This window comes from Nestor notabilis, unplaced genomic scaffold (genome assembly GCF_000696875.1).
Source record: "Nestor notabilis isolate BGI_N333 unplaced genomic scaffold, ASM69687v1 scaffold10925, whole genome shotgun sequence".
Taxonomy (NCBI): Eukaryota; Metazoa; Chordata; class Aves; order Psittaciformes; family Psittacidae; genus Nestor; species Nestor notabilis.
In genome coordinates, this window is record NW_009930650.1 from 3,915 (window position 1) to 17,707 (window position 13,793).

The following is a 13,793-nucleotide window of genomic DNA, read 5'->3' on the forward strand; positions in this document are numbered from 1 at the left end:
TTTTTTCTTAAACCATTAAAAGAACATTAGGTAAGCTAATGCAACAGCTGGCTGCACTACCTCTTCCACAGTATAATCCATAATGGTAAAAGCAGCTTTTTCAGGCATTTTAGTGCAATTTATGCTGTTTACAGGTCTTTTTTTGTGCATTCTCCTATAATTTAATGTCAATTGATATCACTCTAGCTTATAAAATCCCCACTAAGTCAAGAAACTTAGCAGCAACTTTTTTCCTTTCAGGGCTAATATCAAAGTAGTTGTTTTGAATCCCAAAATGATAAATATCTAATAGGAGCCTGAAGCTATTCTGGTGCTATACAATCGGTGATGTATAATTGAACATTAAGTAATCCAAGTAATAGAAGTCGTAGATCAGCTGTCTTTCCTCCTTAGACAATTCCTTCAAGTATTGTCTCACTACTTCTGCACTCGTTCTCTCATCAGAGGAATGTCTGTCTTTGAATTTAGGAAACTTCAGCTCGGCTGGAGCATCTACCAGCTGCAAAAAGTAATTGGCGTCTTCTTCCAGGGTTTCAAACTTTCCTATAAAATCATAGTTGATGAGGCAGGGATAGCAAAGCTTACTGACTTGCTCCCAATGAATGTCCATTCCTACTGGGCGATGGGAATCTAACAAATACTGGATAAATTCCTTGAACTTAACTCCTGATCCTGTTTTCAATGCCTCTTCATTTGCATTATGTCTATACTTCTTAATTATTGCCTTCCCAAACACAGGGTGGTAATAGCTGTTTGGATGTTCAAACTTATCCCTGAAGGCAGATACCAATCTTTCCATAGGATCACGTACAAATATAGCCTTGGTGTATGTATTCAAGCGTGTGTATATCCCTTTTAGGTCATAACTGTCCAGTTTCTTTAGATGCTTCCCATAATGCACATCATCATGGGAAATGTTGTGTGCTGAAGTGGCGAGTCCATTGAGCACCATGAGAACTCTTTTCCAGTTGGAGCAGCCTGCTTTAGGCACTTCACAGTACAGGACCTTGTGCCTGTCTTCCACATAAATTCTTGACACCAGGTGCACAAGGTGGGTTTGAAGCTTCTTTCTGCTGTTGTATTTCTTACAGAAGTCATGCAGGAAGGACCTGCGCTTTTCCTGGGTGCTATCCACATCCTTCCACTTGCCACCCTTGACTAACGTCTTATTTAAAGGGTGTAGTGCAGGAGGTAAATACACCCCTTTGAGCCACCTGAGAGGTGACTTGCTCATCTTCTGCTGGTCAGACAGTTGGCTCACCAAGGAGGCAGCCACCACACCAAACGGGTCAGCCTTGCTCCACCAGTGCCTGCCACCGAAGATGGCCATCTCATGCTTACTGAGGCCAGGAGGAGTGCTCCTGCTCCACGCTGCTCTCCTCAGCATCCCTGGCGTTGGGAGTGTGAAATCCTGCAAACACGTAAAGGAGCAGAACTTAAAATGCATCAACAGACCAGACCATTCACATTGCAACAGCAGCAAGGATGGCAGTGCATGTTCACAATGAAGCCACATTTAGTACCACTACAAAGTCTCTCCTGAACCACTTAATCAATATATCTCATTTAGCAACAAGCTGGGCTAATTACTGAAATACATGCTTCTGAAGCTTACCTGTTAGCACACAGTAGGTCTTCCTGCAAAAATAAATAGCTTATATCACACCTTTTAGGAAATCAGAAGAGGTTCACACAGGGAGGCTGATAGCCCTGGTTAGGGTAGCCAGGTGCTTTTTTTTACTGAACACATTTTCCCCCGTGACAGCACTGGTTGAGTTGCACGGCTGCTAACAGCTCTCTGTAGCGCACTGGCACAGCAACATTAACAGCTGCTGAATCTGCTTCTACCACTGTGACTTGGAGCAGGCCCTGTTCCCCAGTGGTTGTAGGGGACAAACCTAGGGCTCCTAAATAGCTGACATCAGTGGGTTTGAGCTGGGTGTAGCGACTGACAAAATCCTCACTCCAAAAACCTCCTATTCCTGCCCGTTTGCAACACAGATGCCTGCACCTGAGCTAGGTGCTTTCACAACTGATAAGGCAAAATAGGTGCCTTCAGAGCCTATTCCATCTGACTTATTTAAAGATCAACATTAATTACATCAACTAACTAAACATCAACTAGTGAACCTGCAAAGAATGTGAAAAGATGAGACTTTCCTCCCAGACATTTCTTTTAATGTCCCCAGCCACTGTGCAATCTACAAGCTGCAAAAATGGCAAAGCTTAGATCTGTGTTCTGCCATCAAATTCTTCAGAGTCTTGTATCATCCAAGTTGATTAAAGAGTTTCTTGCAATTTAGGTATTTCTGCTTATTCCTAAGTGCATTCTCATGTGTCTGCTAAAGTTTGTAGATTTTTTTCTCCTGTCAGTAGGAAAGCCTGCTGCACTGGGACATCTAAATAGCTGCCTATTTTCGTTACACTTCTGGAGAGGGGAAGTGCTCATCAGTAGGTTTTTAAATATCCTGTTGCAAACACCAGATAGCCAAATAGATGGACACACATTGGACACACATGCACAGACTACCTGACTGCTTTCGTAAGTCAAACTTTTTTTGGAAACCACATAAAACGACTCTTCTGCCATAAACTGATTAAACATTTACTGGAAAGTTGATTTGTGGACTGGCAGACCATAAGCGTGGATTTGGCGGGGGACAATGGGAAAGTTCATAGGCCAACTCAAATATGTCAAAAATTCAGAAGAATAATGTAAGAAATGGTAATGCATGGAACACAATTTAAATTCCAGTTTGTAATGAAGCTAAGGAAAAACAAGCGGTTCCAAGAAAAGTTAGCCTATCTTGCAGTGTAATAATTTCCAATGACAAAACCATACCTGGGGAATCAGGCTATTCTTTATTGCTACAAACCACAGATGATCAGGTCTTTGTTTTCACTAAACTGAGTAAAATGATTTTTGTATTGGTGAAAGCAAACAAAAGAACAAATCCATGCAGGACTTGCACATCTGTGAGAGAGGGAGTGTTGATGTGGTTAGTTTTTCTGATATAATTTGTTTTTTTAATTCTGTTGTCTAATATTTTATTCTTTCAAACAAATGAAACACAGATTTGTGTGTTCTGAAACACAGAGATTTATCCCTTCTGCCCTAGGAGGGAAAGACTTCAGAAGCATAGTTAATGTATAATAACAGAATGTAGTAATAGTGGTAAAATGGGATGACTGTGAGCCTAATGGGCATTTCAGCATCACAGTGAATGGTGACTTACAAGTGCTACTGCAGAACCAAAGACTTACAAATAAATTAAATGTTTTGACCTTAAAAGGAAAACCTGAAACTTAAAAAAGTGAAAATGAAAAATATGGGATACACAGAAATCAACCACACAATACCAGGCTTAACAAGAGTAGGAATAAAGTTACACTGCAATGCTAAAATAACCAAATACTGTAAACTCATTGGTGCAGCTCTGGGGAATTTTATAAGTTAGAAGACAGTCTCCAGTGATATGTGACTGTACTGGCGTTCCCCAATGCAGAGAAAATTCAAGAGGGGGCAGCAGTACCTCATGACTTCCTATGATACGTAATCTGAATTTAGCTGTGTGTTTCAGGAGATATTTCACAGTAAAGATGCTCAAACCATCTGAATTTCAAACTAAAGCCACTAAGATGGCTAGAATGATTAAGGGTCTGGAGCATCTCTCATATGAGGAAAGGCTGAGGTAGCTGGGCCTGTTCACCCTGAAGAAAAGGTTAAGGGGGGTATCTGATCAAAATATATAAGTATCTGAAGGGAGGGTGTCAGGATGATGGGGCCAGACTCTTCTTGGTGGTGCCAGGTGATAGGACAAAAGGCAATGGGCATAAACTAAAACAGCAAGTTCTACCTGAACATAAGGAAGAACTTCTTTACTGTGAGGATGATGAGCATTGGAATAGGCTGCTCAGAAAGGTTGTGGAGTCTCCTTCCCTGGAGATATTCAAGAGCTGTCTGGACACAATCCTGAGGAATGGGCTCTAGGTGACCCTGCTTGAGCAGGGAGGTTGGACTAGATGACCTCCAGTGGTCTCTCCCAACCTCAACCATTCTGTGGTTCTGTGATTCTGTAAAATGAGCCTTACGTTTCAGAGGAAAGTTCAGCATTCTGATTTCAGCCTGCCATCTTGAACTAGTGGAAGATGCCTCAATTTCACCAGGACAGGAGGGAAAAGGACAGACTGAAAGGTGTGCGGTCTTGATTTTGTTTCATTTCATTCTGCTTGGGATCCAGGACCAATCTCGGGGGATAGCCCAAGGAGATACCAGAAGAGGATTGCATTTCAGCCTAAGGAACTGTGAATTCAGCTGTAGGAACCACTACTGAAGGATTTTTCATGGGATTAAAGACTTCAGAGAAGGATGAGTAGAACTATCTCATCCTTCTCTGAAGGAGTAAACTATTTCATCAGAGGAATCTCAGGTAATACCCTAAAGGAACAGCATATACACAGTGGGAGTCACTTGAAAGCGGCTTCCTCCAAGTGAGATGAGGCAAAAGAAGAAAGAATCTATCAGGGAAAAAAGAAGCCCCAATCTGAAGGGGGTGAAGGGACAGAGACTGAGGGGAAAAACAATGACATGAGAAGTTCTGAGGACAAAAAATTTATCTCAGTATGTACAATACTATTGCTTCCCCTCTCCATTTCCCCTTCTCAATGAGACACATATCCCACAGTGAACACTACAGTACTGGTTAATAAATGTTATTATAAGTTCCACAAGGGATGGTGTCCTTGCAGTAAATGCTGCCTGTAACTTTATCTAAGAATGGGAATGGATAGTGGTTATTTTCAAAGGCATAAATGGCTGTTACATTGCCATGGAAGTTTTCCAACTCAAGATAAAATACAAAAAAAAGAGAACAAACCTTCCTATACACTTGCCAAAGTAACTAAGCTAGTAGCTAGTAAAGATGCGATGAACGAAGGGATGAATCAAGTTTTATTTTTTATGAGAAATGTTTAACTAGAAAGGGTTTTTTGTTTTTTTTTTGAAACTAACAAATTTTTTAATAGATAGTGCCATATTTCTTAAGCAAAACTGCCTGACAGTCTGGTATATTTAGCTGCTAGCACTCTTAATATGCATGAGAGAGCTGAAAGCCACACACTGAAAGGATTTAAATGTTTTATGATACCAAGTTTACACAAAGTGAGGTGCCGCCTTTGGCTTCCTCTTGATGCCACTGACCTTTCAATGCCCATCTTATGACACTTTAAAGAACTGAACATCTCCATGTTATGCTTATTTTTATTTTTTTTTCCTACAGTAAGAACAGGAAAAGAAGAAACTTGCAAAAGCAATAAACATTTTTTTAAAAACCCTTGTCCATTGCAGCAGTGTTCCTAACAGTCCATCCCACAAGCTGCTGGGCACTGTTATTTTGGAAAACACATACACCAACAACAGGCAGCATGCAGGTAAAACGTTATCGGTCACTAAGTCTGAACCTAGATCTTCCCATGTGAACGGTCCTTACCAAACACTTTGAGCCAAGTGTCCAAGTGCAGGGATGGCCATTCATGGCTTTCCAAAGAGCTGCTAAGTTTGGGAACCTGCTGCCTGGCATGGGAGGTGAACTCCATGGTCACCTTGGAGAGATGCAGAGCTGTACTAAAGACATGCTGACGACCTGTGCAGCAGGTTGTGCACATTTTATCTGAGAATTAAAATCCAGTGAGGTATTGCACCTTTGCCAGTAATTATGCAGACTTCCCCACTCTCCATTTGCATTGACACATTTTAAAAAGTAAAGAAATGGCTGTGAATCGATTTTAGAATAGTATGAACATTGCCTGTCTCCTTTTAGCTAAGCAGGAACTGAAGACATTTGAAGACATTTAAAAATTAGTTTCAGTAGAAGGGAAAAATAATTTATCAGAGTGTTAGTGTGGTATTTGGCTACTGTCAGGCAACTCAGTGAAGCTGCTGAAACAAAAGGCATTTTTGAGTCATTAATAGGTTCATGGATCATTTTTTTTTTTTACATTTTTATTGCTGGAGATTCCCTGCTTCTTCCCATTCACAAAAGGATTTCTCCTCACTGTAAAAACAAGTAGCCAATGCCTTCTTTTACACACATTGAAGCTATCCTTTCCTTTCATACCTTCACAAACCACTGGGGTAGAAGAGATTGACGACTGCCAAGAATGGTTAAGACTCATCCAGTTATGCTTTGTGATGGTTTTACAATGCACGGGTGAGATCTCATCTAGACAGTTTGTAATTAGAGCAACCTGCCATGCAAAAAGATAATGATGTATTGGAAAGGATGATATTCCAGGGCTGATTTAAAAAGATTTAATGGTCTGCAGTGCAGACAGTTGTGTGCTATCTAAATGCTTTAATGCTGAATCTTCATTTTTACTAACAAGGATAATAAAATTAAGTGAGCCCAACAGAAAATGTAGGACAAAGAATAGTGGAGGAAAGCAATATTCTGTTTTATCCTGCTTTTCTGTGCTGCCAAATAGCTACATTGTAAGGATTAGTAATGTATGGTTTGGTTTTCGATATCTAGCTAGTATGTCTTCTGTCCTCAAACATGCTTCCTGAAAGAGTCCTCTAAAGTGCTTCTTAGAAGCAACTGCACGAATCACCTGGGAGCCTACTGTACTCTGTTTTTTGCTGTGGCTTGCACTTGTCTGTTGCAGGATTGAGTATCCTGAGGATGCTCTCAGCACTATTATACTAAATAGCTAATATGGTTGCTCTGCAAACACATGGGTATCCAAAGATGATAAAAACTTCATTTCTTAAGACAATAACAAATTAAAAGTTTTTTCTTTTTCCAGATGAAATTTATGAAAACCAATTATTTAGAAGGACAAAGTGTTTGTATTTTCTGACCAATCCAGGTAGGGGTTCTGCAGTACATAATCAAAGAAACTTATTCATGAGAAGCCCAGGCCCCCCAGTGATGAAATGACAAGAGTTTGAAATACATGCTTGGAGTGTATTTTATTTTCACTTACATCCCAGTCCTTTGGTACTAGATGTGTTCAGCAGTGCTAAAGTTCAGCATGAACTGAAGGCATTAGATACTTTATTTACTGTATAAATGTAATTCTTTACATTGCTTCTTATGTGAGGATTGTATTATAATGATCATATAATTTCAAGACCTTATTTGTTTACCTAGGATCTCTCTGTAGAAAATAGACAAAGGCTTTTCTGAGACAAGGTTCATTTTCCAATTCACTCTCTGATTCTATATTGATCAGTCTCTTAATTTAGGTATTCAGATGAAGGTACCTTGAATACTGGACGGCTGTAAAACTAACATATTCTAACATGGATTGTAGGTACACGTGAGTCTTTGAAAAGGTAAGATACAGCTTCAGCCTAAACCTTATTTGATTAAGATGCCAAGTTTTTCACATAATTGGGCACAGTTAGAAGGATTTCTTCAGCAGAGGTCCACAATTATGGCAGATGGCTCAGAACAAATATGTAATTGAAATATGATGAAAAGTTTGCATGACTCCTATCTTCAGCAAGCCAGTGAAGCCTGGAGCTATTACCACCTCACTTTAGCTGCAAAAACATGTAGAACTATACTTACACATGTATGTACAAGTTTTCTTAAGCCTGCCAAAAGGAGTGATTATCCTTAACTTTTTTTTTGTGCTAGAAGACTATCTGCAAAGCATATTTCAGAATGGCCAGACTCCTCTACTACTATTCTACGTAAGCTAACATATAAATATGCTCACAGCTTTCTCATACCATAGTAGCTGTGTAATCTAATGTTGGTGAGCTAAACAAATCCCTACAGGAGCTACTAATGGAGAGAATATCCAGGTTGGCCATAAGTGACAGGAAATATTAGCTGATGAGGTGCTTCACCTTCTGCACAGAAGAGATAAACCTCTTGATTCATTACTTGCACTTAAAAGAGCTACTCCAGAGATAGGCATCACTAACCCCTCACCTCCCAGTGGAGTAATGAATTTTTGGCTTACCTAATTTATTCACAGCAAATCACCACTGCTACATTGCTCACAAGCCAGAGCTGACATATGTATTCCTTATGAACACTGCAAGTTTAGTGGAGGTACTTCTGTCAGAGATACCTTGTGGCCAATACACAATTCCATTATGGAAGAGGAAGAATGAAACAACTATGCTTTGAACTTTGACAGTTCTTTCTGCCCCTAAAGTTCCCACATAAACCATAAAATAGCAGCAAGCTTATCTTTCCTCTGGATTAAGATCTAGAAATATTTTGCATGGAGCCACCAGTCCTGAGAGGCAAAACTTACTATAACAGACACCACATTTTCCTACGAAATATGTATCCCCAAAACACATGCACTTGTACCAAGCATGTCTAAGATTACTAAATGAGTTGAGGAAAAAAACCATTTGTTTTGTGCAGGGCTCCTGTCCTCTCCCTGCCCCCTGCCTTCATCTACAGAAGCACAAAGCCACCCATGCTAATGAGGCAAGACAGCCTACATAAGCCACTTCCACAAGCTGATGCGTATGGTCATCAACTTGGACAAATGAAATTAATCTCTGATTTTACTTGCCAGTTCTTGTTCAAATCTGGAATTAATTCCCTCCTGTTTCCTCCCGCACAGTCAAAACATTCGGTTTCTCCACAACATGCTCAGAATGGGAAGGGTAAGAAAGATCAAGGCACGCTTAATAGAAAAAGTACCAATAAAAATGGTATTATTATCAGAAACTAAGCAACATGTAAGATTGTGTGACAGATTAAAGATTCACCAAGACAACTGCAACTAAGTATTGAAAATAAAAACAAGCACCCCACCTCCTTATTACTAGTAAAGAAGTCATTGTCAGGATCAATCAATAGTAATGATAAATTGGCTGCTGGTTAGTGGAATGCTCACGCTGCTTCTCTAGCTTTCTGACAACAGTACCATGGGGCTGGTTTGTTGCACTTTTAAATAAGCACAGAGACATTGCAGCCCAGATGGCTTGTGTCTGGACAGAGCCTTCCCCCAGTTTACATGGAGTGCTTGTCTCTAGATGTGTAGCTAAGACGGATTGTTAATAAAAGGCAACTTTCAGATCATGGGCCACTCAATGGTTGGCAATATTTAGCCCAACCTCCTTCCTACACAGTTACACTCATTTTTGGCACAGGTAAACCAGAATATTCAAAAAACATTTAATTCTGAACTCAGTCTTCCTCCTCTGTGTATACACTGCTAATAAACCCAAATCAGGCAACTGCATTCAGTGGCCATAAACCTTCAGTACTCAATCTTATTTCTATACAGAACAATGTCAGACCAAAGCAGCTTAAACAACCTGAAATTCAAAATGGACTCAAACTAGGCATGCCATACTCATTTTATGAAGAATAATATTAGAAAAAGACTCTTGGGTTCCACTGACTAGTAGGTTTACAATATGTATACAAGGAATTTAAATCAGAAGATGACATTTCAGGTAATCTGTATATTACGTATTGGTCTCTTACATAACTTCATTAAATAATGTTAACATGCCTTCTTTTTCATAACTTAAAGCACAGAAGCAAGTCAAATAACCTAAAAAGTTCCCTCTATAGACAAATAAAAATCTAAAAATCGTTACTTCCAAGTGCATGGTAATTCATATACACAGTCATTTTATGAAGAATAAAATAAATGATGCCTCTTGCATGTTCACGACTCAAGCCAGGCAGGCATTTTTGATCACATTTCATATTTTAAAAATCATCTATTTTCTGCTCCAAAGACAGCAGCTGAAGCCTGAGGCTAGATGCCAACATCTTTTCATCCAGAGGTATTAAGGACCCTGTCTTGGCTCTTGCTGATCAACACCAACCCTGCACAAGGAAAACACGGTCCCCATTGCCCCATCTGCAATAATAGACACATATTTCCTGGGAGGGTGATCTACCTGCTAGTAATAAACCCTGGAGGTTAACTAACGCTGCATGCTGGGACTGAAACCCTGGCTCCCCTCCTCCAGGGAGTGCTGTAACCATTAGACATCACATGAGTCTCTCTAGTTCACTTTTACACACAGGAGGGATATAAGATGGAAATTACAGGTAGTAGAAATTGTAGGCTTAAATCTGCATGGGCAGAGGAAGAAAACAAATCTGGACTTCCCTATTTCAGGAAATCATTGACTTAGTTTTCACAGATGTTCCTTAACACCATGTTAAGAAAACCACCCAGCACACCTGTACTCACATGGTCCAATCTGGCAGGTGTGAACTTTCCTGGTGAAATAGCCATTTGTGGTTTTCCACCACTCTGAGATAAGAAATGCCTGGGTTGGATCAGTCCTGCCAACACTGGGGCATACCTGTACCCACAAAGGAACAAGCCTGTGAGGCTCAGCTGACTCCTCTGGGAAGTATTGAAGGAGCAGAGGACTTGAGTTGAACTTAGGCACTTCAGTTTCCTTCCAAACCTGCCCCCTGTGAATTTAAATAGTTGCTTTGCTCATTTACTGAGTAGCCAAGTGTGGGGCTTGAATGCCTATTAAGATATTTGGAATAAAACATAGCAAAAACCTTGGTTATACAGGGAAACAATGTGATTCTAAGCCCCAAAGGTTTTGAGTTGCATACTAAATCCTTTCTTCAATTACTTTGAAAGAGCTACTTCGGCTGCAAACATCTAGCTACAAACAAGCTGTTCAACAAAGTGTTCTTACAAGTGGTAGTCTAGTTTTGGTGGAGTTTAAATCATGTTTCCCCATCCCATCTCTCCTTAGGTAGCGCTTCCAGTTCCTGCCACTACCCAACTGGCAGCTGTAGCCTGAGCTCTTCTAACTGCAGCAAAATTGGCTAAAATTATCTCTGGCTTCAAATGTTACTGCAGGAGGACTGAGAGAGAGATGGCCTGGCAGCATGACTAGACAGGTCTCCCTAGGACACCTGGGGCATTTACAACCAGTAAAATGTAAAGATGAAGATGATGAACAACTCTACTTCTTCCCCACAAAACCCACCATCCCTTTTCAGAAGACAGGCCTGTAATGTAATGCTGTGCTTCTGCATACATGGCAGTATTTCTCACATTAGTGGCTGTGGTAACATCCACAGGGAGTTCTTGCTGGTAAACAGAATCCATTTCTATCTCATCTGCAGGTAAACACACTTATCTTCTCACATAAACAAGACATCTTGCTCTTTTAGAAATATTAAGAAAAGTTTCAAATGAAACTAGGTACAGCTGAAGAATATGAATGTATATTCAGGCATGAAGAATTCAATTTCCCCAAAATTGCTTTGGAAGAGACAGTAAGATCTCTAGAGGTCTCAAAACATTTTCTTCTCAATCACAATTAGCATTTAATTCCAATTAGATGACTTTATTGGTAAATTAAAAAACAAATAGAAATGTATAATGCACTCTAGATCGGCAAGTATCTCAAATCTGTTTGCCCGTATTCATACATTTTGAGGTAATTAATGTGTTATTTTTTTTTTTTTGATAAATCAATACTTGAGAATTGATAGCCTTCATAAATTACTGTAGGACAAAGCAGCGAATTTACAAAGGGGATTATCCACTGCACACTGACTTAAAGGTAGCATGCCCCATTTTCACTGATAGGGGCTAACTCATGTTTATCATAGGTAAAAGAAAATACCCTAGTTTATTCTGTAGCAGTGTTTTTGTACAGCTGTCCAGTGGGTATACATTAATCTGCAAGCAATGCTACAGATGATCAGTGTGCCATCCAAACACTAAGTTCAAGCACCATCCCTCCTTGAAGCAGAGGAATAATGAGAAAGAATGGTGCCATGGTTAAGGGTCGGTGCACCAGTGTTTGGTTTTTTAACTTTGAGCAACTCCTTTGACCTTCACACTTCATTTTTCCATGTCTGCAAAACAAGGAAAGATGATAATTGCCTACCCCATGTGAATATTGTGATTCCTAATTTCTGACTAACACTGGTAGAAAATCCTTGCCATTTTACAGAATGAGAAGGGACACTAGGAAATCTGAAAATCAGGATTGTAACCCAATTTCCCAGCCCATATTGCCTTTCATTGCTTGAACATCATACCATTTCTTTTAATACTTGAGCATCCAGCCTGTTGCATTCTACAGTGTTTGGGTTTGTTTTATTTTTTTCTTCACAAGAAGAATCATTCTTCATAAAACTGAAGATATTTTTATCTTCACACACTGCATTTATGATCCTGTCTATACAGCCTGAGAAATTGTTTCCTTCAAAAGGTTACTAAAAAGGTTCTCAAATAAAAGTGTCTGCTATTCTTATTTGAATTAATCTCAAGCCTCTGTTACAACTACCACTTTGGATTTCTGTATCACTTACTACTTAAGTGGTTTACAAGCAATTATAGACTAAGTCTTCCAGAGTCTCTTGAAAGGAGAATTTCCTACCCTGGTTGACAGAGAGAAATGGAGCATTGGAGAGGATGAGATCCTGGTCTACAATGTCCTGAGCACCCAACTCCATGAAGAGCAGAAAGCAGGCTGCTCTGCTGGTAATCTGGCCTTGTAGTTGAGTTAGTGAGGTTTGTATAGTTGGAGAAGCAAAAAGAGGCAGAGAAGTACACGGAGTGGGGAAGGGAGTGTATGCAATAAAGAGGATAGTATGTGGTTAATCCTCATTATGGGTGGAGAGCTGGAAACAGGCTCTGCAGTGTATGTATGTGGCTGTTGTACAGAAACTAGACAGTATCAGTTTAAGCACTGTTGAACATGAAGGGAGACAAGGGGTGGCCTTGAAGGTACATGCTAAGTAAGTGTTCAGTGCTACTCAAAGTAGCAGCACTTAGAAGCTGGCATATATGGACTGAACTTTCCCTAGCTAGGTAATGTGAGAGGCTGAAGGGGATGGAGGAGACTACTTAAGTAAACTACAGCAATGCACAAGGAAAACCAAAGAGCTTGGGATGAAATGGCTAGGTTTTGCTCATATTAATATAGGCTTATTACACCATGTATACTTGAAGCATCCTTCAGGTCATAAGTCATACCTGAACATGGTCTGTTTAACAAACTTACATTGTCATTTAATAGACATTTGAGTTTTCTTTCACTTCTTTACTTTGGCAGAAGGTGTACACATATGAGAGTACATCAGAGTTATCTGTGGTCCAAGCCTAGCTCTAGCAAGTACATTGCTTCATTACAGTTCTTTCTGTGCTACTGCTTCCTCAAGCCCATGTGCAGAAAGGGAAATGCTCCCTTACAGATGTTAAAAGGCTAAGAGATGTATATGCCACAGCAAGAGAGTCTGACTTGAGGAAAGAGCTCCTCAGGGACAGAACAGTAGGGCAGATGTTGTGGATAGTCTCGCCAGCATCTTGATCCAACCTGCAGATTCACTGTGGAAGGGACAGGCTCAAGTCTGAGCTGAAACACAGCTGGGATTTTAACCCAAAAGTCTGACTGTGCAAATGACTTTAACTTCTAAATACAAGTATTCTTGTTAGTCCTTCAGAAGTTCTGAGAGGCACTGGGCAAAACTACATATAGGAGTATACATTAAGACCACAACACAGACAAATCTGAGTGGTAAAGATGAAACAAAAAGGATTGCCTTCAGACACATTTTGATTGGTGGTCTGTAACATGTTTTATAGCCAAAACTATTAAACAGTTAGAAGCACAAGCTTTGTTCTTGTTTCCTTGCATTTCCCTTAGCAGTAGTTAACATGCTATAGCTACTCACACTGTACATCGATTCCAGTATTAACCCTGAAGTTGCAAAGGTCATTAAAAACAGGTATTGAAAAGCAGAGCGCATACCATTTCTGGATGTCTTTGCTCAGGAAGAGTGGTAGATGACTGGTGCTGTTAAACA

The 13,793-nt window shown here is 40.0% G+C and overlaps 1 protein-coding gene across 1 annotated transcript in view; it reads right to left on the minus strand.

The window, feature by feature from the left end:
- Positions 1-313: 313 nt before the first annotated feature.
- The window catches only part of CHST9 (carbohydrate (N-acetylgalactosamine 4-0) sulfotransferase 9), a 78,390-nt gene continuing 64,910 nt past the window's right edge, over positions 314-13,793 (minus strand). Inside the window, exon 3 of the mRNA XM_010015506.1 lies at positions 314-1,411. Coding sequence (XP_010013808.1) covers positions 314-1,411 — 1,098 coding nt within the window. The remainder of the gene's footprint in view (positions 1,412-13,793) is intronic.